The sequence below is a fragment of the Haemorhous mexicanus genome, chromosome 3, assembly GCF_027477595.1.
Source record: "Haemorhous mexicanus isolate bHaeMex1 chromosome 3, bHaeMex1.pri, whole genome shotgun sequence".
Taxonomy (NCBI): Eukaryota; Metazoa; Chordata; class Aves; order Passeriformes; family Fringillidae; genus Haemorhous; species Haemorhous mexicanus.
The window spans coordinates 89,319,287-89,342,917 of NC_082343.1; the positions used below are offsets into that span (position 1 = coordinate 89,319,287).

General features: G+C 37.5%; 1 protein-coding gene across 5 annotated transcripts in view; it reads right to left on the reverse strand.

Moving 5' to 3' along the window:
• Window positions 1–23,631, reverse strand: part of COL19A1 (collagen type XIX alpha 1 chain) — a 178,284-nt gene that overhangs the window by 11,597 nt on the left and 143,056 nt on the right. For 3 of the 5 annotated variants that reach the window (XM_059842653.1, XM_059842654.1, XM_059842652.1), the window contains 15 exons: window positions 21,956–22,009; window positions 20,978–21,031; window positions 18,820–18,864; window positions 18,165–18,215; window positions 18,037–18,081; window positions 17,168–17,194; window positions 16,622–16,675; window positions 14,005–14,049; window positions 12,478–12,522; window positions 12,307–12,369; window positions 10,819–10,854; window positions 10,627–10,671; window positions 6,639–6,809; window positions 5,661–5,727; window positions 3,672–3,827 (listed from right to left, as the gene is read on the reverse strand). In XM_059842653.1, coding sequence (XP_059698636.1) covers window positions 3,672–3,827; window positions 5,661–5,727; window positions 6,639–6,809; window positions 10,627–10,671; window positions 10,819–10,854; window positions 12,307–12,369; window positions 12,478–12,522; window positions 14,005–14,049; window positions 16,622–16,675; window positions 17,168–17,194; window positions 18,037–18,081; window positions 18,165–18,215; window positions 18,820–18,864; window positions 20,978–21,031; window positions 21,956–22,009 — 958 coding nt within the window. Of the gene's footprint in view, window positions 1–2,376; window positions 2,805–3,671; window positions 3,828–5,660; window positions 5,728–6,638; window positions 6,810–10,626; window positions 10,672–10,818; window positions 10,855–12,306; window positions 12,370–12,477; window positions 12,523–14,004; window positions 14,050–16,621; window positions 16,676–17,167; window positions 17,195–18,036; window positions 18,082–18,164; window positions 18,216–18,819; window positions 18,865–20,977; window positions 21,032–21,955; window positions 22,010–23,631 lie in introns of those variants that run through there. The other 2 variants (XM_059842656.1, XM_059842655.1) reach the window with 2 other exon arrangements.

The window sequence follows — 23,631 nt, forward strand, 5'->3', positions numbered from 1 at the left end:
CAGTCAAACTACACCCTCGGCTCTATGTGGAAATGACACAAGTTCACGTCCATGAACTCAGAGGTAAAAGGTATTTAAACTGCTCTAGAAGCTATTGCACCCATATAATGTAGACCCTCTTCCATCAGCATGGACAAGGCAGCATCTGAAACTAACATGTCAAGTATCTAGAGAAATCTGAGGTTCTTTAATACAAATACAAGGCAAAGAGATTACCACTACAGGGAACAATGAGACCAAAGTATCCACTGTGTTTTACTGTGCAAACACTCTGTGTTCTTAAAAAGATTGCAAAGAAACAGAGAGGGTGTCAAGATGAAGCCCTCTCATCCAGCCACCAACACACGTTCTGACTTCCTTCTGTGTGTTACAGCTCTCTCAGCTGAGAGGGAGCAGCTGGGTTTCTAATCAAAGTAAAGCAGGTTAACTTTAACCTCCACAGCAGAGAACATTTTGCAGGAGGTATCTCTTGAAACCAGTGCAGCTGTTTCAGAAGCGTGACTGTGTATAGACAACATCCACTACAATGGGTTCTTGATGTCAGCCAAGGTTTCTACATGCTTCCACCATACAAATTAGTAATTATAATAGGAGACATAAACTTTGCAACAGAGATTACCAATAAAGATAAGGAGCTTTCACTATTCATGGCATGTTATTTTTATTTTCTGAGCTGAGCTATTTTTTTTGATTCCTTGAGGCTACCACAAGTCATGAGGACCTATAAAACATAATTTCCTCAATTTGACAGAAAGAGTGAATTTTAAGTAGGATGGAATCTTTTCTCTATTGAAAAAAAAATCAAGTCATGTCAAAATAAAGGATCTCTGGATTGTTAAATTATCAAAAGGCGCATTTCATCTACTGGACCAAAATTCCCTTACTATTACAATTTTAAAAACCCAATTAAGTCAGTGGAATTAATTGAGCTAGATTCTCTTATACATGACAAGCTGACTGACTGTTTGCAGATGGTTGATATTGATACATCTTGTTTGTAAAGTCTTGAAATAAACTTTCTAATTCTCTAGGAGATATCAACATACCTTAAAATTCATGCAGAGTAAAGTCTCTCTGTTCTCCCTTAAGGAGATGCTGTACATTTTACCATTAGTCCTGCCTCAGAGCATCAGCTTGCAGATGCATAGGTTATTTTTGAAATGGATACATATGTGTGTGTGTGTATATATATATATATATATATATATATATATATATATGTCTATAAAAATCTTCCATTTGCTATTTGAATACCAATTATGTGTTTCACAATTTAAGTTGAAATTCTATTTTGTTTGCATGCTATATTTCTAACGAGACCATCCTATAAATTATATCTACCTGAACCACTGGGAAGGTTGTGAGGAACACTATGAACAGCCTTGCTGAAGGCCAGCAGGTAAAAATTCTGGACTTCCTTAGAAGGGAATGAATAGCTGCGTAAGAGTCTAGCAATTCTTTAAATACACTTTTTGAAAACCATGTCTATAAGTCCAAAAGTTAATATCTCTCTTTTTTGCTTCTGGGACTAACCCACTACCTCTTAGTTTGCTGTGCAGAAGGAGATTCTGTTGGAATCTGATTAAATCATTCCTGACCAGTTTCCAGGGGAACCAGCACCATACTCAAGGTGTATGGAGGGACCCTTGTGAATCCACAAATGAAGTTGAACACTTCTCCAGACACACAGTAGCATCTGGCTGGCTGTAGCAGGCTCTGCATGCAGCATCACACACAGGACATATTCACAGAGGTCCTGTTAATTGTTTGCCACAAGCATCTACGTCTTCTCACTGCCTGTGTGGGACAAGTGACTCACTCTGCCACGTATTACTGCACACAGCAAATCCCTGGAGTTGGCAGTCTGGGCTACACCCAAGTGAGAAATATAATAAGAAGTGTCTATCAGTCAGTACCAAGTCTGTATTAGGACTTGTGCACACAGCATGCTACCTTAAAGGGCCCAGCCACACATGCACGTAACGTGCTTCACCAAGAAGTCTTGTTGGCTAGGTATTTTATGGCTGAAGACAAGCTGGAATATAAAAAGATGCTTTTCAATCTGCTCAGAGATTTGAATTTCTTTTTACTCTTGGCTCAAAGCAGTAACATGCACAGGCACAGCTGAGGAAGGTGTGAAGGTGTGCACATCTTACAGGACGGTCTCTTATTCGCAATAAAAAATAGAGGCAAGGCAAAGTTTTGGTTTTCTTTCCTTGGAAGTGTAATTTTTTATATCTTTTTATGTATCAGAGAATTAAAGGCTTCTCACTTAGCTTACCTTTTACTAATCAAAAACAAGTATTGAGCATATTGGTAAAACAAATGGAAATCCTGTGTACATGGGGCACTATTTTACTTAAGTAAAAGGTATGGAAAAGCAGCTTTTTTTTTGTTTTTTTTTCAAGCATAGCTATCATCTTTTAGTCTTGACGTTCACTAGCTGGAAATGAAACCTAGTGCAACGTTTCTCTTCCCAGAAGTGTTCGAGACTATCCAGTACATACATCATCATTGAACAATCTGGCACTGACATTGAAGGTGACTATTTGCAGTGATCTGAATATTTAGGTAACGATGAAGTCAGTGTTGTAAGATTCTAAGCCTTTTATTGTTTTCCTTGATCCTTTATTCTTCTTCTCATTCTGAGCTCATCACAGTTTTCAAGCTTCTGTCAGTGGTTTGCGCTTATCAATGTTAGTAAGTCCTTATTCTTCTGATAGCTTTAGGATCCACACATCTTCAGCTTTGCTGGCATGTTCTTCATTCCAGTCTGACTTGCTCTGACTCCAGAGCAGACCAAACTAACAAAAGATAATAAAGAACTACCTACAGATAAACTGCAAATTACATGTTACCCGCCCACAGAATATTATTAATCTATAAATTCTTTTTTCCTTCTAGTCTGTTCTCATCTTTCTTTTAATCTCTGAAAGGCTGGCTCTACAGTAGAGCACAACTACAATGCACCTGGACCCCTCAGAGCTAATTTTGCAGTAAAAAACATTTTTGCAGTAAAAGTAGTTCAGGGAAACGAGTCCTATACTGTCCAAGTGCATTGCAATGCCCAAATAACTGTTTGGGGTATAGTTGATGCCTTAAATTAGTGAAAAACTGATTACTCTGATTTTTCTCTTTTATGAAAATAGGTTCCTTCACCGTAAGAAAAATTAATTTAAGAAGCAGTTTTCACTGCTTCTTAAAGAAGAATATTTTTCTTGTTTTTGCTGCCCTGTATTTTCTCAGAATCTGAGCTGAGAGCAGTCGGACCAGGAGACAGAAAGATAGATTTTCTTTCTTAAATAAGATGGCCTCTAAATAGTAAGCTGAATCTAAATAGCTAGAGTGTTGGTATTGTTTTTCTTCCTTATTCAAGTATTTTATAGAAAAAAACCCCTGCTACAGTAGTTCTGTCAGATTTAGATATCTGTCAATAATTAACTTTATAACTGATTAGAATAAAATGCACTGATTAGGAGTTTTTAATCAGTAAAATCCACACATTTACTACGGGTTAATATTTAGATGTGGTCTGGAAAAACATAAGTACATAAGCTTAAAAGTTAATAATTAGAAAGCTAGATAGGTAGTCCTGGCTTATTTAATAAACATTAGCAAGTGTATAAGAATTTCAAGATACAACTAAAAGGAACATTTTTTGGAATCCCTACCTTGAATTCCACGTTCTCCTGGAGGCCCTGGCAGACCATCCTTTCCTGGTGGCCCTGGTGATCCATCTTTTCCTGGGGGCCCTGGTTTTCCATGAGCTTGGGAGGCAAGCATTGCAGCAGGCAGCTTCAGCTGGGATACAAATTGACCCATCCTTTCTTCAATAATCAAAGATGCAAGAAAAAGTTGGTAAGAAATCTGCTAGCAAAAAAGGGGAAAAAAACATCCCAAAGTCCCAGCTAAAGTTTCTGTAAGTAGGGTGTGTAACTCTTCTTAATGTCAAGGTATTAAATGCTCCAATAAGCACTGAGACCTTCGGTTCCAGCTCATATTCATGTCTGAGTCTTTACCCTTTGAAATAATCAGAATTAACTTGTATTAAAGTTTCTATTGCTACTCTCTATTGCTAACATATTCCAATATTTCAAATGATTTCTGACTCCTCTTCATGGAAGTACTTAAAACATGTAGAATAATTAATACTTAACACACTGATTGAGGGCTACCTTCTTTTTTTGTAACTCATATTAAACTGCAAAGTAGAGATTAAATGCTATGAACAGTTCTTGGAATGTGCTGGAACCCTGAAAACAGTTGTAAAATCCTGAAAGCACTTAGCAAAAACTGTTAAATGCAGATATTTCAGAATAGAAATTTTCATGCTGGCGAGATAAAGTGTCCTTGGTAATATAATAGTGTTCCTTTGAGGTAGGTAAAATAGGTACTAACCTTGGCTCTGTCTCATTTACACCAGATTAAAGCCCTAAACATTCCACAGTTTAGTGGATATTTACAGTGGTGGAGTTTTATGATTTAAGAAAAAAATTAAAGAAGAGTGGGCATGAAACAAAAAAGAAGGAAGGTGATAGAAAGTAAACAAAATGAAACAATGCCAAAACTAGAAGATCTGTGGGAACAGTAGTGAGATGTAGAAAATGGAACAGCTACAAAGACAAAACTACTTTATTCCCTGTAGGCAGGGTACTTATAACGCCTTCTTTTTGTGAATAGACTAAATATTTGTTACCATTCTATCTGAATGAGAAAAAGAGGTGACTTCACTCAACAAACTGCTCTTGAAATACATAGCAGGTTCAACTCTGAGGGGTAGCACCCTGGAGAAAGGTTATAATAAGCAAAATGATAACCTTGTTATAAAGCTAAATAGTACCTGAACAGGTTAAGAAGTCTAAAGGTTTATATAATTTCTTTTATCTCTAAAAGATGTTTTTTGTCCACAAATATTAATGACAATAACAAAGCATATTGAGGACATAAGAAACACATTTTGCAATGGAAGAAAAGCTATTGTTAAGGGGTGTTCAAGAAGAAGCTTGTTTCAGAAACCTATCTGAGTCACAGCTTTTCTACCATGACTAAAGGAATGCTGGGGAAGAAAAATATTTCCTTTCCAGAGTAAGGACTCAGCTAAAAAATCTTACATAATACAAAGGCCTTGGCTGAATCTGGTACTTGCCTAAAACTGTGCCAGATGATGGTGGTCTGGCAGGGAGTTCTGGAACTCAGCAGGGATATTTGCTGAGAAAACTGCACAGCAATTTAGACCTATGTGACTGAAGGCTGTTGAACCTTTCTCTTATTTAGACAGTCAGCCACTAAGTAGGCAAAATAGTTAGGTATATCTGTGGTTTCTGCTTGAGTAACACTTCAATATCTTAATGGTATGTAGTAGATAAACAGCATCTACAGTAGAACATGATGCTCATATGTACCTACAATGAAACATACTTCTGTTTGCTATTATGATTTGGAGCAGACTACCCTTCAGTGCTAATCTTTTACATAAGGAAATACTCTGCTTAACAGAGTAACTCTAACCTCTCATTGTTTTAAAAGAATCATGTAAAGCAGACTTACTAAACACAGCTACAGCAACAAGGTACCTGCCAAGTCCAACGTAAGTTAGATGACATGTAAAGAAATTTAGAGCAGAATTTCAGATTTAGTTGTATGATATTTCCTTTTCTTACCTTCAAATACTTTAAGAACCTCTTGTTTGATATATTTTTTTATTTCTTCAAGTGAAATTGCATCAGCCTGATGAGGAAAAAGAAAGGTGATATGTATCAGAAGGAATACGCAGAGGACAAATTATGATGCTACAAAAATAAGAAATGCTCAAATTAGCATTACAAATATAAACCTTTCACCAACAGATAAGTGTTTTAATTTATTTGTGTTATTTATTTTACTGCAAATACATTATAATATTGTAAAGACATTAGTGGCATGAAGTGGGAGAAGCACTCCCAGCTACCAAGATGACCAGGATGTGATGAGTATGGAAGTTACCTTGCACAAGACGGTACGGATGACCAGGGACAAAAATCTGCTTTACTTTTGCATAGCATCTGCCAACTCCTCACCTGCCCTGGGGACTGCTTGCTTTGATGCACTGCTGACCAGGACAGAACCATGGCCCCAGTAACTTCACTAGAAAAGTGTTTTAGAGCTTTACCTTACCTGATTGAGGTTAAAAAGAACCTTAACATGCATGTGTGTGCCCATGTGCTCATGCAGACAAATCAAGATATCTACAACTGGCAAGCAGCATTTCATTGTCTTTCTAAATGCTGATTTCTCTTCTATTGAGAATCAATTTTGGCTGCCTCTTTTTCTTTCCCAGTTGCAAAGGTTCAGACTGTAGCTCTTAATCTTATGGAAAACGTGAAAATTAACAGTAGTGAGTAGCCATATTGATATGCAGGAACTAAAGAAATAAATAATTCAAGTTTATCCATAGCAGATGTTTTAAAGAATAATTAAAAAAAAACCTGTCTGATGATGTGAGTCTATTTTTTTTCACCTTAACTGAACACTGAAATTATTTGAGATAAATCCTTAGTTTTTCTAATACTGTGCTATTTCTCCTTTGAATTTCCACTGCTCAGCCCACATTACCTTCATAACTGTCTGAATTTACAAGGAACCAACTTATATTTACTTACTGGAAACCCTGGGGGTCCTGGTGAGCCTGGGGGACCTTGATGACCAGGTGATCCTGGATAGCCTCTGTCTCCTGGAGGGCCAACAGGACCCACATCCCCCTTTTCTCCTGATGGGCCAGGCTTCCCTCGTTCACCCTGTGGACCTCTGTCCCCTGGAATACCCTGATCTCCCTGTGTAAAATAAAAGCAGAAAGAAAACACTATTGCACATAGTGGAACAAACCTGAAAAGTCACTTAATAATGCTAAAGAGAAAATTCTTGTCTGTTCAGAAAATGACTGAGTCATGCAGGGAAGATGATTTTACAGGCTGAACCTTGTCTCTGAAAATACATTCTCTTTTCTTGCACTTTTGATGTCAAAATCAAATACAAAAAGAATAGTTTGACTCTGTAACGCACTTTGCAGGACAGAGCTTGAGTATAGAAAGTTTTTAACCCTTACACAGGGATCCAGAAATGTCAATTATAGCATAGGTATAATTTAGGTGCTCAAATTCACACAGGCAAAAGACACCAGGATGTTTCCTGTAACTTTCCTTAGAAGCCTACTCTTTTATGTCTTCATTTGCACAAAATTGTAGTTAATCTAAGTTATTTCCAGTACCCAAAGATACCAGGAAGAAGCTGGCGAGGAATTTTTAAGACGGATGTTTAGTGACAGGACAAGGGGGTAATGGCTTCAGACTGAGAGAGAATCAGTTTAGATGAGATATTAGGAAGAAATTCTTTACTGTCAGGATGGTGAGCCACTGGAATAAGTTGTTCAGAGAAGCTTTGGGTGCTCTAAACCTGGAAATATATTTAGACCAGGTTGGATGGGGCTTAGAGCAACCTGGTCTGATGAAAGACTTATGGCAAGGTCATTGGAACTTGAAGACCTTTAAAGGTACCTTCCAGCCCAGGCCTTTCTATGGTTCTGTGATCTGTAAGTTCTCAGGTTTGTAACCCTGCAGAGGAGGTACAGATAGCTCTTCTACCAGAGATAAAGAAAAAAGGCAGGTTTCTCTAGGAATCATGGTACTATGCGAGTGTGAAGCTGATCCTTTTCTTATAAACAATCCATGTTTTACAGGCTGCCAGTGTGTAGGAGGCAAATCAAATACTACAGCAACTTTTCAAACAAGCATTTTTTAACTGCCTCCAGGTTTTCTTCATGTTTTGAAAAAGGTTCTTGTAAAAGTTCATAACCTAGGTCATATATTCCTCCAGATTCCTCTCTAAACTCTCCTCTATGAATTGTACAAAATTCAGGACGTTTGTGTTTTGTGATCTCTGCCTAAGGTGCTGCTTTGTTCAGCCTTTCTCCTTTCTAGCATTCTCCTATCTCTTGTATTTTATCTTGTACCAAATTCAGTGCAGAAGGAACTGCTGTTTTTCCTATGTTTCCACCTGCTCTACTCCAGCAGGTTCACAATCTGTGATCAAGGTCTGGAGATAACAGCAAAAAACAAGCAAGCCACTAGCACTTGTATTTGTTGAAATCACTAGAAAATGGGTTGGTATAAAACATGTTTTCAATCTAGTTTGTCACTCAGTTTATAAAGTAGTAATAACAGCAGTGTTTAGTCACTCAAAGGATATATAAAACTATTTCAGCCCAGGTGGCTTATTCCTTCTTAAAATGGATTCTATGAGGACATTCTTATATCACACAAGAAAAACTCAAGAGTTTTATTCTGTCTTTCCAATTTTGATGCTTCTCTTTTCTGTAACTACAACAGCTGGTCTCAAACTGAAGGAGCATGCTGTACAGCAGTACTAATAATAATGGCTGCCAGAAAACCTTATTTTCTGTAATCATTGCAATCTCTATCCCAGATGCAGGTCTGTGTCCTTAAAGGCAAAACCAAAACATTGCAGTTAATTTTTTAAGGGATAATTGTAATAATTGTTAAACCCTTATGTCTCTTCAGTGTCATAAAGCAGCATTTCTTTTTCCAGATTAAACAGGGAAATACTTCTCTGAGTCATCAAATAAATGTGGCAACCATGTGATTAGGACATCAGGACTTTGAGAATGTTATAAGACTGTCTTTTATATATATATATATATATATATATATATATATATATATATGTGTGTGTGTGTGTGTGTGTATACATATATAAACTCATCTCTCACCTCCCATAATCGTTCCTGCCCACCATGACCTTGTTACCATGAACAAACTGTCTGAAGAGTTTGGGAAACAGTCAGGTATTGCACTGGCATTCCTGCTGCCTAAGTGTGACAAGCTTGTTTTACACAAAACATGATTCGTGTTTGTGACATAGTGTCGTGGTTTGAGAGGAAGTGAGTTTTTTGGGATGCTGTGGTCAAACCAATAGGTGCTCAGATTTGAATATTGGCAGCTGGTTTGGCCACTGAGGACATGGATATGCCTCTGAGAACACAGGGCGTTAAAAGCTGAGAACGCCCAGGGGGAAGTAGAGGAGCACAAACCTCCCCTGCCCAGCTCCGAGCAGGACGGGGAAGGGAGCCATGTGGCAGGAGGAGGTAGGCTGCCAGGCTGGGCCTTGGGCAGAGAAGGGAGGTGAAGGCCCCTGCCAAGATCAAAGGGTGGAGGAACTCTGAGAGACATCGGGCAGCACCCCCAGGAGAGAGAGAGACAGAGAGAGAGCTGGTGTCTGTGCCACCTTGAAAATTTGATAGCATGGACGGAGTGAAGGAGAAGGGGGGATTTCGGTGCCGGCAGGGCAGCTGTGGGAGTTCTGGACAGGCAGAGCCTGAGACTTTTAACCCTTTTCTTGGATGATGGAAACCTTGCAAATGCTGATTCCTCCTGGAGTTGAATGAGAAGACAGACAGAGATGAGATATAAGAAATAGGTCATGAGAGAAGCTAAAAAGAATCTTGGGTGGGAGGAGGTGATGGAGTGGCCTTTGGCTGGACCTTTCTTGTATGACCATGGACAGAACCATTTTTTCCTGTGACCCAAAGACTGCATTTAGTGGGGAGGCAATAGCTTAGAGCCAGGAGAGTGCAGTCATGTGATGTGAAGGAATGTGTGAACAGAGACGATGGGTGAGGAGGGTGGTGGTGGTGCCCTCCGTCTTCAGGGAAGAAGAAGATGATCTCTGTTCTCGAGACCCCTCGGCCCCAGGGGGTGGAATTTGGGAGGGACAGGTGTCCCAAAAGTGAGAGACTGTGCTCTTTTTGGAACTGGGCAGAGCACCCTTTAAAAAGGAAAACCCTAGAAGCAGCTCTGGTCCCTGCACAGTGGTGAGAGCACTGGGCATGGAAGGAAGATGTCACGATGGCAAAATGATCTCCAGGCGGTGCCACGTGTGACATGGAAACAAGAGGTTTCAACTGTGTATCCTGGGGAAGCCTATGGTGCAAAAGGGACTCCTCTCTCCTTGATGAACTGAGAATTGATAATCTGAAGGGTGGTGCTGGACTGAGAGTGGGTGATCTGAAGGGTGAATGCATTGGAAATTTGGTGGGGGGAAGGAGGAATGTTTTTGGAAGGTTTTCATCCTGAATTCTGTGTGTTTTTCTTTAATAGTTGTAGGTTAATAAAGTTTTTTCCCCTTTATTTCTAAGTTGGACCCTGCTTTGCTCTATTTCTGATCACATCTCACAGCAGACACCAGGGAAGAAGTATTCTCATGGGGGGCACTGGCATTGCGCCAGGCTCAAACCATGACACATGGAAAGGAGGACAACAGGGCAAGTTCATGGCTTTTGTAAAGTCTGACAACAGCACAACTGGATTATCTGCTTTCCATGTTCAGCCTATTGATCAATTTACACTGTCCAGGCCAACTGTGTTAGAAAGTCTATAAAATTTGTTTTTACACTAAATGCAGAAGTCAAATCAACACTAATTCCTTGAAGTGTTGTCTAGAACTAAACCTCTTAGATGCCTAGGTGACTGAAGTTCACAGAGAAGTAATTTCTTGATTTTGCCTATAAGATAGGTGCTGATGAGGTGTTTATATGCTCAGTAAAAAAGAGAAAAAAATATCATAATAGGGACTTACACGTTCTCCTTTGGGTCCTCTGTCTCCTGGTCTCCCCACAGCACCCTGAAAAATGGTTTTTGAAAAAAGATAAATGTATCAGTTAAAGGCTTTGTTGTGTATTCATGTGTTAGCAGAATGGAAAACAACTGCCTAGGATTAACACCTGTGGTTTCTGTGAGGAATAAAATACAGAAAAGCATGTTTTCTTACCGGAGGACCTGGCAATCCATCTTTTCCATTGATTCCCTAAGAAAAAAAATGAATATGTTTATGTGTTTTTAAAGTATAAAGGGTAAAGCTCACTGTTTAGTGCCATATCAGTGAATGTCCTGAAGCTGCAGAAGCAGCAGTTTGTGTGGTTACGATATAGAAATAGAAAGAGCATCAAGATATGCACCAATTCCAAAGATCAGCCAACTTTAAATGACAAATTATAGGGAAATTTTGAAAATTTGGAATATTTGTATATGCACATGCACTTTTTCAGTAGCAGCTAGTCATAATACAACCACAGGAGAGAGTTCTTTTATTCTAGATATTAGCCTTGGTGCTGAATTACCCTTCTGCTCTTACAGAGATTATGCCTTACTATTACAAGTCCAGATCCATTCTTTGGCTGTGAGGACTTGCAGCATGGCACAGTTTTGGTCTCATGGGTTAAAGTAATTTCCTCTCCCAAAGAAGGTGGTTGCATTCATAGCAACTGCTGGAAACTGTTCCAGGCTCACATTATCCTCCAGACTGGAATCTGAGAGTCCTAGATGGTATGGGCCAAAACAATGTCAGAGAGTATATTAACAATTGTACAATGCCAGATAATTGCAAGATAAATGCTCTGGCAGTGTTTAATTTAGTAGGGTATTTATGGATCTGCTCACGTAGCAAACTCACAGCTGTGAGTGAGAAAGGATGACTTGTATGAACAGAGACAGCAGGAAGATTTCTTTCTCCTCATATACTGCAAAGTGGAGTTTTGCACAGATTAGGCACCTTGGGCTAATTTGCTGCTGTGGCTACAGAAACTGTCTTCCTTCAAGGCAGAAGTGTAATGTGGAGACGTGCTGACAAGCTGCAAAGGTCTGCTGCTCATGCTCATCCCCAAAACACCAAGGTTCAGGGGAGATAATGAGCCCTGCACTACCCTAGCTGACCCCCTTCTAGACTATAAACTAGGTTTTGAAAACCAGCTCAGACAGTGCTGGCTACACTGTTATCACACTTTTATTGCACAAAGGGAGCAGATTAGACATCTCCCAAGTGAAGAGTAAATGTCTCAGCTGGAGTGCTGCATCACCTGTATAAAGAAGAGTCTCAAAGTTTATTCAGTCATGAAGCACACACTTCTCTATCTAAACAGAAACTGGAACCTATTCTGTCACCCCATCCTTTACTGACTGCGCTGAGTGTCTGGGTTCACATTCTCCCCCGGAAAAGTACAAGAGGAAACTTTATGTCAGCAAGATCCAAATGACCTTCATAAGACCTTTAAAGGCAACATCTCAGTAACATTAACTATTAAAATACCACAATACCAGGAATCCTTTTTTGCATGGCCAATACCAAGCAGTGCAGCTCTGTGTTTTCTTCACGTGTTACCTGCTCTAACACAAAGCAAGATGTAATGTCCTTTCTTTTGTAACTTCTGATAAATTAAACCCCAACTTTTTGTAAATATATATTCAACATAAAATTGCTTACTGGTTTTCCTTGTGGCCCTTCTGGACCAGGGAAGCCTATATCTCCTACAGGTCCTCTTTCACCCTAAGAAAGAAGAAAAAACACATATAAGTCTGCATGAAAAATCTTGCACTAGGTGTCTGAAATATTTGTTTGTTATTGTAAGAATCCAGAAATCAAATCTGTACTTACAGGTTCTCCTGGCAAGCCTGGGGACCCAGGAGATCCCGGCTTTCCCTGCAAAAAGATAATATTATAAATTCATATTTTTAGGAAGCCAAATAAAATTTTCCTCTATATGAAAAGTAAGAGTGTATATATCTATCTATATCTATATCTAAATCTATCTATATATCTATATCTATATCTATCTATATCTATCTATCTATATATATATATATATGAAAAATATTCATGGTATTGCTCATTAATGCTTTAAGAAAGGAAAAAGAAACATTCTACCAGATTTTGTCGTTTGTAATGAACAGGCTCTTGTGTTAAATGTTACTCAGTCACTTGATTTGTCTCGCATATCTACTATTTTGTTGATTAAAACTCATTAGCATAATTGTGAAAAAACCCCAATTTATTTCAGGGGGAAATATTTTATTTCACTGGATTTTATTAGAACTAAATATAGTCATCAGAATGCAACTCCATCAGTGAAGAAGGGGCCTCATTAAATATTTCTCATCCATCTTGAATAGAGAACGTGAAATAACTTGGGACATATCCAGTGGGAAATTCATAAGAAATGCACAACTGTGCAGTGTCATTACTAATAGTGTAAAATCTGTTTCAGAACAACAAGCTTTGAAATTCTTACATCTGCTACAAAACTCAGAGAAATACTTCTCCCCTTAAATGTGCAATTCTTTTAGGAAACCACAATGAAATTAGGCTATTTAAGATGATGTTCTCTCTTGGAACTCACAGTAAATAGACTAAATCAATGGCTAATGGAAATGGTAGTGTGTAGACACATACTTCTCTTTATTTCATGAAACACATATTTATAATTTAAACAGCTCCTGAATGTATTGGTAGCTGCCAAAATTTGATAATAAATCTATTTGCATATAAATAACTCCATATTGCCTCCTGAAATATGGATAAACTTTTTTATTAAACTGTGAATGAAATCTAATATCTTCATTTCCTTTAGGAACACAAATGAATAATTATAATTTCAATTTATTATTAGTTACTTTTACTTTCACCTACAACAAAGTTCCCCTGTGACTTTCAGAAACTCCTCTGAATATCATATGTAAATAGTTGACAAAGCATTCCCCTAGAGCAAATGTTTGATCCACTTGATATGCAGATCCTTGTGGGTTGCAATAAATAATGTTCATGATTTTGCTTTGTGATAGAAAGATGCTCAGAACTTTGTGCATGCCCAGGAACACAAAAAATGTCTTTATCTATATTAAACAGAGGCAATGAGAAGAATCTCCCATTTCTGAACTAAGCATATGCAGCTTTGAATTCCAGCTTTATCATGTATTCTCCTCACTCACTCTGTCATTTTAATAATAATATGAACCCTCGCTGCTATTAAAACTCTAATTTCTTTAGAGTTTTATCTTCAAACCTACATATAAAGCATAAGCCAAGCACTGGTGTTCCACAGTGACTGAGATTACAGCTCAGCACCTTGCTTGACCTGTTTTTTCGGCTTCTAAAACCAGAGTTTTCTTTAAAGGATATACATACCGGTGTCCCTGACACTCCTGGTGCTCCAGCTGGTCCACGGTCACCCTAAAGAAAAGATAAATCTATGTTTAAACTACAACAATCAAACCAGAAGTTTCTTGGTGGATTCCTATTAAAACCCAAGGAAGTGAACTGAAAATGAGGACAAGTGCCAGGCTCAATGCTAACATTTATCTGTGTCACTGGCTCATTATACAGACTTGAGCAAGTAACCAAGATCCTTTGCTTAGGTTCTCTCAAATCATGTTTCTCTTTGTTTCTGCGTGAGACCTCCCTTGAAAAGGGAGGGAGAGTCCCCGACTTAACTGGAGTTCTCCAAATAATTATAATTTGTGGTCATGGCAATGACCAACATTTACACAGGGTAATTTACTTTCCTATCAACATACCCATATTTAAGATGTACCTTTCAAAGAAGTTTTTGCTTTCCTGCTGCCCAGTTATCCATTTACTACAAGCCAACGTCCTCTGCTTGTGCCATGGCCCTTTCAGGGCAAAGGTTCTCCTTACAGCACACAGCCATCTTCATCTATGCTTTAAGCTAGGACAGTGTTGTTTTTTTGGCTGGAACTGATGAGCTAGAGGGACAAATTAATCTTTCTTGACAAGAGTGTAATCCAAAGCAGACAGACAGAACTCAAGAAGTGGTAAAGCTCTACCCAGAGGTATTTACCCACTGCTGATGTGTTGGTCTGCAACACCATGCTCTGTTACTGTAACCTTGGTTACAAATGTGAAAAAATCCGTCTCCTCTTTTCTGAATTCATGTCAGAAAAGCCCTGGCACTGTTGAAGCCATACAGTCCAACAGGACAGTATTTTTCTGAGATGGGTTTATGTTACCTGAAGCAGACGTACTAAGGCTCTGTAAACATAGCTACAGCCACGTTGTGTTCTGCATAAGAGCCCCAGCAAGTTTTGGGATTTCTGGTTTTTATTCTTGTAAGTAGTGGTGGTTTGTCTCATCCTCATCACTTTGTTCAGGTGCACAATGATATTGCTGTTGATCAGAAGCACTTAACTCCCTTGCACACAGTGCAGCAGATGACAAATTACATGTCAGACCTGGTGTTGGGAGGAAGCAGCTTACAGGACACAGCTCAGCCCGTCCTGCTCTGGAGGCTGGCAGCAGTCACCCAGTGAGGAACCCAACATGCACCTCTGGAACAGCAGGTGGGGAGCACTGAGTGCCTGCAGCAGGCAGCACAGGCTCTCTGGAGCCCTGCACTCTGCCCCAGTGGGTATTCCAGACCCAGAACTTGTGGTATTTTCCCTATAGGCTGGCTATGATAGTGAATCTAGAAATGCCTAACACTTCCCTTGCAAGATTATTTTTTTTCTTTTCAGGGTTATTCTGGTCCTTTCAGCAGTCTGCTTGCAGCACAGCTGCACCAGCCACTGTCAGCACAGCTGAGGGAGGGGACATTTTATCCAGAGGACACAAGCAGTTAATGAAATAATTGTGAAATTACAGCCAATGTTGTCCGTAGAAGTCGACATTCTGCTACACAGAGGAGCATTATGGCTCTAAATTAAAACCCAGCATGCACTGTGCTGTTGGGATTGTCAGGCTCTGAGATTCTGTCCACTTATTTGCACCACAAACATGAAATTCGGACCAAATTCAGTTAAGGAAACGATATTTCTACTTTGGGAGAGGGCCAAACACTCACTCAGCTGGTTTATATGATCTGATCTGTTGCTTATTCTCTTTATCTAATTCCTGTCCCCACTTTGTCTCTGTTAGACCTGTAATGTCTCCCTGTGTTTGTTCATTTTGAAATCAGACTAGTCTTTAATTGCTTGTAAGTTGTAGAATTCCAGAGCAAGAACCATCTCATGTAATTTAAGCATCTAGTATAAATACCTACCTTAGATCTTGTCACTGACTGGACAAGTAGGAGGAATGCACAGTGATATTGAGAGGGAAATTTTAATTTACATTTCTTTGTGATGAAAAATGAGTTTCAGTAAAGTACTTTTGCATGAAGTCATTTAATAGTATAATTCAAAATGCTGAAAAACAAACATTTCATTTGCAAAAAAATTTACTCTTTTTTCTTCCTAAATTAGAAGGTATAGGGAAAATCAAAATGGTTTTGCTGACAGAAAACATATTTATAGATTATTTTTATTTCTCTGCTAAATATTTTGTAATTTGCTATATTTAGAAATGAATACTTTTTTAACTTGACTTTTTTAGCCTTTTATAAAGAGCTTTTCTTTAAATTTGTAATCAGCCACCACAATTAGAAAGCAAAAAGCTGAGAACTAGACAGACGGACTGTAAACGTAAGATGACATTCAAGAGGGAACCAGAGCCATACATAGGAAAATATTAAATATATTACTATCAATTATAGTAGTAGTCTACCAAGAATATTACAAGGCCTCCTACACACAATTTTCCATTTGCAGAAAATGAAATTTTATGTTTGGTGAGTATGTTATTTACATCCATGCTAAAGGAAAACAGGAAAATAGAAATAAATATGCAAAGATTTTTTTCAGAGAAACATTAACTTACACATGAAAAATAAACTAAACAGGGCTTCAGAAAACATTTAGCTGCAGAGAGTGGCCACTAAGAAATTATGCCTTCTTTTTAAGAGTCCTACCTTTTCCCCTGGGAGTCCTTCCAGTCCTGGTAATCCCATTGGTCCTGGGTCTCCCTGTTTTTAAATTTTTTTTTATTAAAAGATTGCATACAATTAGAATTTCTTTACTCAACATGGGAAATGTTGAAGAGCAAGCAACAGCAGATTATTTAATATGAGATTGCTATAACAGCTAACCAGTTATTAGGTAAATAGATTTTGTTATGCCTCGTTTTACTGATTTACAAATTAAGCTTTTCCCAGAGGCTCTGTGTGAGTATTTGGCTCAATGATTTTATTTTGATGGAAGATGTCATACAGAATTACAGAACTAGGTGCTGGTACAGAAAGATGTATTATGCTTCCAGGCATTATGGGGAAACAGAAAAAGAGGCTTTGTGAATTTTTTTGAGAACAGCTTATTAAACTGTTTTAGAAAACTGTCTTACAGCCCCATGTCTTGCTGTCACTCCTGGGAGGTTTGGGTTTGGAATTCTTGTTGTCCTTCAGAAGGACAAACTACTTGGGAAATTCTCTATCAAAACCAAAAAATCTATTCATACATACCACTGTTCCAGGATCCCCTTTTGGACCCTGCAAAAAAATCCAAAAAACCAAAGCACATTTAAAGAAGAACAGTTACATCATAAGGTGGGATTTTTTAATGACTGCGTTATGAGTATACTTTGCTAATGCAGTGCCTTTAGAATCATTATTCCTTCCAATCCTAGCTGATTAATTTAGTACAAAATCTTAGTAATATTTTGGGTTTTGTTTTGCTGTTCCATAATACAGAGAAAGACAGCTCTGTTTCTTGGTGCCAGCCCATAACTGTGGTTACCAAAGAGACAATCATCTCAAAACAGAACTTGCCTATGGTGCTAAAACGAAGAAGAATGTAAATAAGTGCACAGCATCTTTAGTTCTATGGAACCAAAGCCACACTGTCCAGCTGCAAGGTACTGCATGCGGTGTGAAAGACACCAGCCCTCAATTACTTCCACAATCGATTCTTAGTTTTACACATTTTCCTGCACTGCAGCTACATGTAGTGACTCAGTGAGAGAGCTCAGATCAGAATTCCTGAGCTTCTCATTTCTGGCACCAAATTTCACTACAAAACTATGCCTCCACAAACTATAAATAAATTACACATTTTTAGTATAAGAATACTTTCACTAAGGAGTCCAATACCAAATGATGTACCATTTCTGCAGCCTTTACTTGCTAGGATGAAATGATTTAATCAAAATAAACCACTGTCCAAAATGGGCTAAAATGCTTGGCAAACATAAAATCACAGTATGTATGCTACATACCAATCATGTCCTTATTACTGAAATCTTTCACAGATAAAATCCAATTCCATGTGCAACTAACCCTCCTCTGTTTCCATGCCATTAGCTGCTAGAAATGAGATTTCTGGTAGCACTTACCGGAGGTCCTGGTGGACCTGGATAACTCGCGACGCTCACTCCTCCCTGTAACAGCAAATTTAAAAGTTGAGTTGGGCTAAAATTGGGTGGGGATTGAAAAAAAAGCAATTAACATTAAAGAGAAATACCTGCAGTTTATATAAGCTGCTCATTCCATTTCTTTCATTGTAAGGCATACCCTTTAAAGCATAAAAACCAAGTAAGTGTCACTTATGAATTATAAAGGCAGAACTATTGTCCTGTTCAGCAAAGCTGTGGTATCCTTTTTGTTCTCAATCTGCCAAAGATTCCACATTCCAGAAGAACATAATACACACACCAACACAGCTTGGGGCGCTTTTTTTTTTAATTATAAACCAAGAAACCTGTAAATCAGTGTGCATGATATTTTGATTTTTATTATTATAATTCTCCAGAACAAATTTTGTGTTAGGTACTATTCCACTTAATTTAGAGTCCAGTGAGCCCCACAGACTTTCGCTAGGTTGCCTGGGTTCTCTGATCTCAGGTCTCCAAGCTGTCAATTTTATTCTATAATATTGTATACCAAGGTTAACTAATTTGAGCAGGTTTCTCAGAGAGTTTTAGTGATCTGAACTTACTCAGTGATGAATTGTAAGAAAAAAAAATGGAGTATGGACACCATTCGAAAAAAGGCGCTGTTACCTTCCTGCAATATTAATTTTTATTAGACCAACACTCAGTTCTTTATATCACATTACATTTTACCCACCAGCATATTGTTCCTAATATAAATTCAAGATATAAAATGAAATGTCTCACCGGAGGCCCAGGTGGTCCAGGTTTCCCAGGAGAACCTTCACTACCCTAGTACAGCAAGAGATTGATGTAACTCATTTACTGTAACTGGCCACATCTATTCCACACTCAAGCTATGATGACCACAATGACAATAAACAAGAGATACAGTCAATAAGAGCAGGTAATATCAAGAATAAATTCTCCTGCAATGTTCCTCCTTTAGCTTTAGGGAAGGCATGAATCATTACTTTTTACTAGTTTTTATTTTGTTAGTTACTTGCTGCTTTATGTGTAGTAACTTCCTTATGGCTAAATAACCTGGTAACCTGGGTTGGGAATCATTTCATATGTACCAGGAGGGAGAGGAAGGAAAAAAAAAATAAGAGTTGTTAATATGAATTTCTAAGCAACTGGCAGATAAAAGTGAACATTAATTTTATGCTTTGTATATTATTTTGCAAAAGCCAGTCCTCAGCTGATCATTCATATGTAAATAAAGAAGAGATACAGTTTCAGAAATTATTTACTTAGAAACATATTGAATATAAATTAAGAATTTTTTTAAGAATCTTCCTTACTAAGAGATATAATGAATATTTTTTTGGTTTTTACTGTAAAATATTCATCTTTTGTTATCTGTATCTCTGGCCTGTTCTGCTATTGTGTACTGAATTGCCTAAATTATATAGAGCATAGCTGCTGAGATTTTTCCCCAGCAGAACCATGGGGTCTATGGATAGTAGAGAGCTGCAAAGGTTTCAACATAAAATTTCCCAAACAATCTTTTCAAAATCTCATCACTACAATTCAGATAAATACACTGTATAATTTGAAACAAGTCTGTCAGAATTTTTCACTGGCTTAGTTGGACCTTATTTAATGTAAGTCAGTGATACCCTTAAGTTACAAATTTAAAATTACAGAGGTGGCAAAAATCAAATGAAGTGTTTAATGCCAATAATTAGCTCAGCAGAAAAACATAATTCTTACAAAACATTTATACTAGGATAATTTCCAAATGGCCCTGTTAATTGTTAGAAATTGTCAGCCTCCCAAGAGTGGTTCTTCATGGGGAATTAAAATCCTATTATTTTTGAAAGCACATTATGTGATCAATTCTCAAGTGTGCCTGCCCCAGATGAAGGACAGAGGAGAAATTTACTTGGGCTTTATTTCAGTTTACTTCATTACTCTTCAGCCATCTGACTTTTTCCACTTTTAGAATGATGAGACACGAGCTGTAGAGCAAGGGCCTCTCATTCCCACCTCTCTGTCAGTTGTAAACAAGGAACCATCAAAGAATTGTATTTTGTATTCAGTTAGATAAAAAGGAAATAAGTGGGGTAAATTTTTGTTACCATGATCTGCAAGGAGACAACTCTCATTCAAATTTTATAATGAAATAATTTCAGAGCTTTACAAAACAGTTTTCTTTCTTAGTCATACCAAAGTTTTGTAGGGAATTAGAATCCCACATGTGGATGTGGCAGAGCTATGCCTGAAAAAATTCCAGAGTACTACTGAAAGAAAAACTGTATTCATACACAAAATGTAGAACTTGTCCCAGAAGTATTTTGCAGCAAAGTTTGTCTCTGCTGTATTGCTCTGATCTGAAGTACCTAAGAAATTAATTTGACCTCATAATATCAAGTTCCTGATAAAAGAACATATAAAATTTTGAAAGGAGCAGTTCTTTATATATGTGTGTATATATATATATATATATATATATACATATATATATATATATACGAGAGTGTAAATTAAATATAAAAGAAAGCTTATGTATTTTTTCATAATAACTACACCCAATAACTTTCAGTGCTTGTACAACTGTTTTGAATATAACATTGGTAAAAGAATGAGAAGCACAACAAGAAGTCACTAGACATATTCTATGTCAGAAATATATTTTCACTTTCCTAAACCTTATATCGTGTTATGCCTAAAGAAAATTCTCTGCTACTTAAATATACCACAAGGACTGGACTTCGAAATACAAGCCCACATGCACAGCTCTGCTTAGGGAAAGTACTTATAGTGAAACACAAATAAAAATTTGAAATGTGTGCCACATTCTTATTACATTCTTGCACTTGTTTAAAAGACCCCCAAAAGACAGTGTCATGGGATTGCAAAACCTTCACAGACATGTACCAAGACTAAAAAGAAGGAATACCTTTTCTCCTTTTGCTCCAGCTGGACCAGGATGTCCAGGTCTTCCTGGGACTCCCTGCACAACGCAGATTTGGTCAATTGTATAAGTTAGGAAAAATGACACACCATGTTTTTGCAGAGTCACTAAGTTTTTAAAACACACATTTTGGAGGTAGTTTAAGCCTAATTGTACTTCTCCTTGAGGGTTAAATATTTCTCTTCTCTTTGATACAACAGCTGTGTCCTCCTGCTAAGTCCTTTGAAGGGTAAAGCTCATGTTCACCATTGCATTTTCACCTTGGCAAATTAAGTGTGGTGACCCTAACTGGCACATCTTGATCCAGCTGCGAATCACATTTTACTGCTAAATGCCAATTTATGTACTCCACATTAAACTTCTTAAATGTGCTACAATTTTTGAAAGAAGTATTAGTTTTGTCATGAAACCAAGGAACAAATAATGATCATACTAACTAATGTAATTCCCATATGTAGAAAAGAATATTTGAAAACATTTCAAAGAGGACCTCTCCCAGTAAAACCAACAATTTTAATGATAGATTTCAGTGTCTTGAAATATTATCAGCTTTATCTCATTCTTTGTTTTTGAATTGTGAAACCAAGTAATTACTTTGTTTTTGCACTAAGTTTTTTTTCATAAAGACTAGCTGGAATTATTTTTAGATTTTATTACTAACATGACCCTAACTTGGGTAAAAAAAAACATTTCACAGTAAATTTGCACATCATAAATCATGTAACCTCACAGATTCTCTACGAATGTCAAAACTTCAAATCTATTTAAGTTCCATAAACTTTGAGTCCAGACAATTATGGTATTTTCAGTAACATCAACAGCAATATAGTTTACTTCACTAGAGCCAGAATGGGTAAGATTTTATTATTACTCTCCTAAAAGATAAAAGAAAGGACTAGATCTAGGCAGTTATAGCAAGCCCTACAGAAATAAATTAGATCACAGGTGATACCACACACTTACAGATGGGCCACTGGGTCCTGACACACCTGGCAGTCCAGGAGCACCTTGAAGACCCTGGAGATTAAAAAAAGCACGTCTAGTTCCTCTCCCACTTCAGAAATACTTACATTCAGCATGTCCAGCAATACTATTCCTGCATTACAGTGAATTTTCTTCTAAAATGTAGGCATTATTTTTAATAATGGCTAAAAAAATAACCAGCCCAGCAGGTGGGAAGAGAAGCAGGTTATCATGGAACCAGGCTATCAGGCAACTTCTTTCTTAAGTGATACACACCACTTGTCCTTCAACCTTTCACATTTTTAGCCTACATTTTGTAAATAGTTTTGTCCTTAGTTGTGCAGATAAGAACAGATGTCAAGCTTTTCCTTAGAGATTAGTTTTCTATTTTCTTTAATTAAAAAAAGTCTCTCTCTCCTGGTGAGAAGACATTTAAGCAGGCTTCTCATATTACCTGATGATATCTAAATAAAATGGTTCTATCCTGCCTCATTTTTGGTTTGGCTTTTTGGTAATTGAACATGACATTTTGCATAGTATTTAATGATCAACTTTCCTGCTTGTTTTCTATTTGATTGTCTGAAAATCAATGGACTCTAGTATCCACTTACTAAACATAACAGCTGTGCAACTCACTGCAGTGGATAGAGGGGGGATTTGAAACAAGACTGTGTCACTGAGCAACTTTCCTCTGCCACACCAGGCTCAGGTGCAATTTTAGACATGTGAAAGTGATCCACAAAAAGGAATGGATCCTTCCAAGCAGTGATTAATTTTATCTGTCTATCCTCTGACAAGAAAAATCCCCTCAGAAAAGGCTTTTTTCTCATTTGAAATGCAGTCCTTAAGAAGGAATTGCTAAGGAGTCAGCCTAGAAAGCCACAGAGGTCAGGAACCCTGAAACTGGTGCTCTGAGGGGGAGACTGAGGGATAAAATTTGGAGAGAAATAAATCAGCAAAAATATAGAGATGGAGAGATATTGATTTTTCTTTCTTGCTCCTACACACAGAGGACATTGATCCACTTCTGCAGCTTTTCAGAGTGGCAAGATAGCTGCCAATGTGCTCTCAGTTCCTTTTGAACTCCTTTACTCTGATGGTACATTTACATGAAAAATTAATATGAAACCAAAGGAACATCTTCTGTAATTCTTACTACTGATATTTTAAAAAAAAACTCCCCTGAAAAAAAAAGAAGTGCTTTGAAAATGAAGATAACAGGTTCAACAAAGATTAAAGGGTGATTGGAAAGCATATAGAAGTTAATGAGCAGATTTCAAAGGGCTTCAGGTAGGCTTCTCTCTCTTTCTTCCTATTTCTTCCCATTCCAAAAAAAAAGATCAAAAAAAATATTGAAATTTGTAAAAGAAGTTTCTTTTAAAATGTTTTCATACATGTTTCTGAAAAAAAGGTGAACTAGCACCCTCACCACGTCATAATCAAAAGCTGCAAAACATTGAAAATATCAGAGTTCACCAGCTCTCAAAAAGTGAGGAAACATATGAGTAATGATCTTATTAACACAGTATTAATGAAAAATATACAATGAATTTTCTCTAGACTTCTTTAAAAATTTTGCCAGACATAAACTTGCTGTTACCTTATTAACTTCTTAATTCCCTGCAATATCTTATTTCTGTCTCATCTGTTTAATAGTATTTGAATTGTCAAAATTG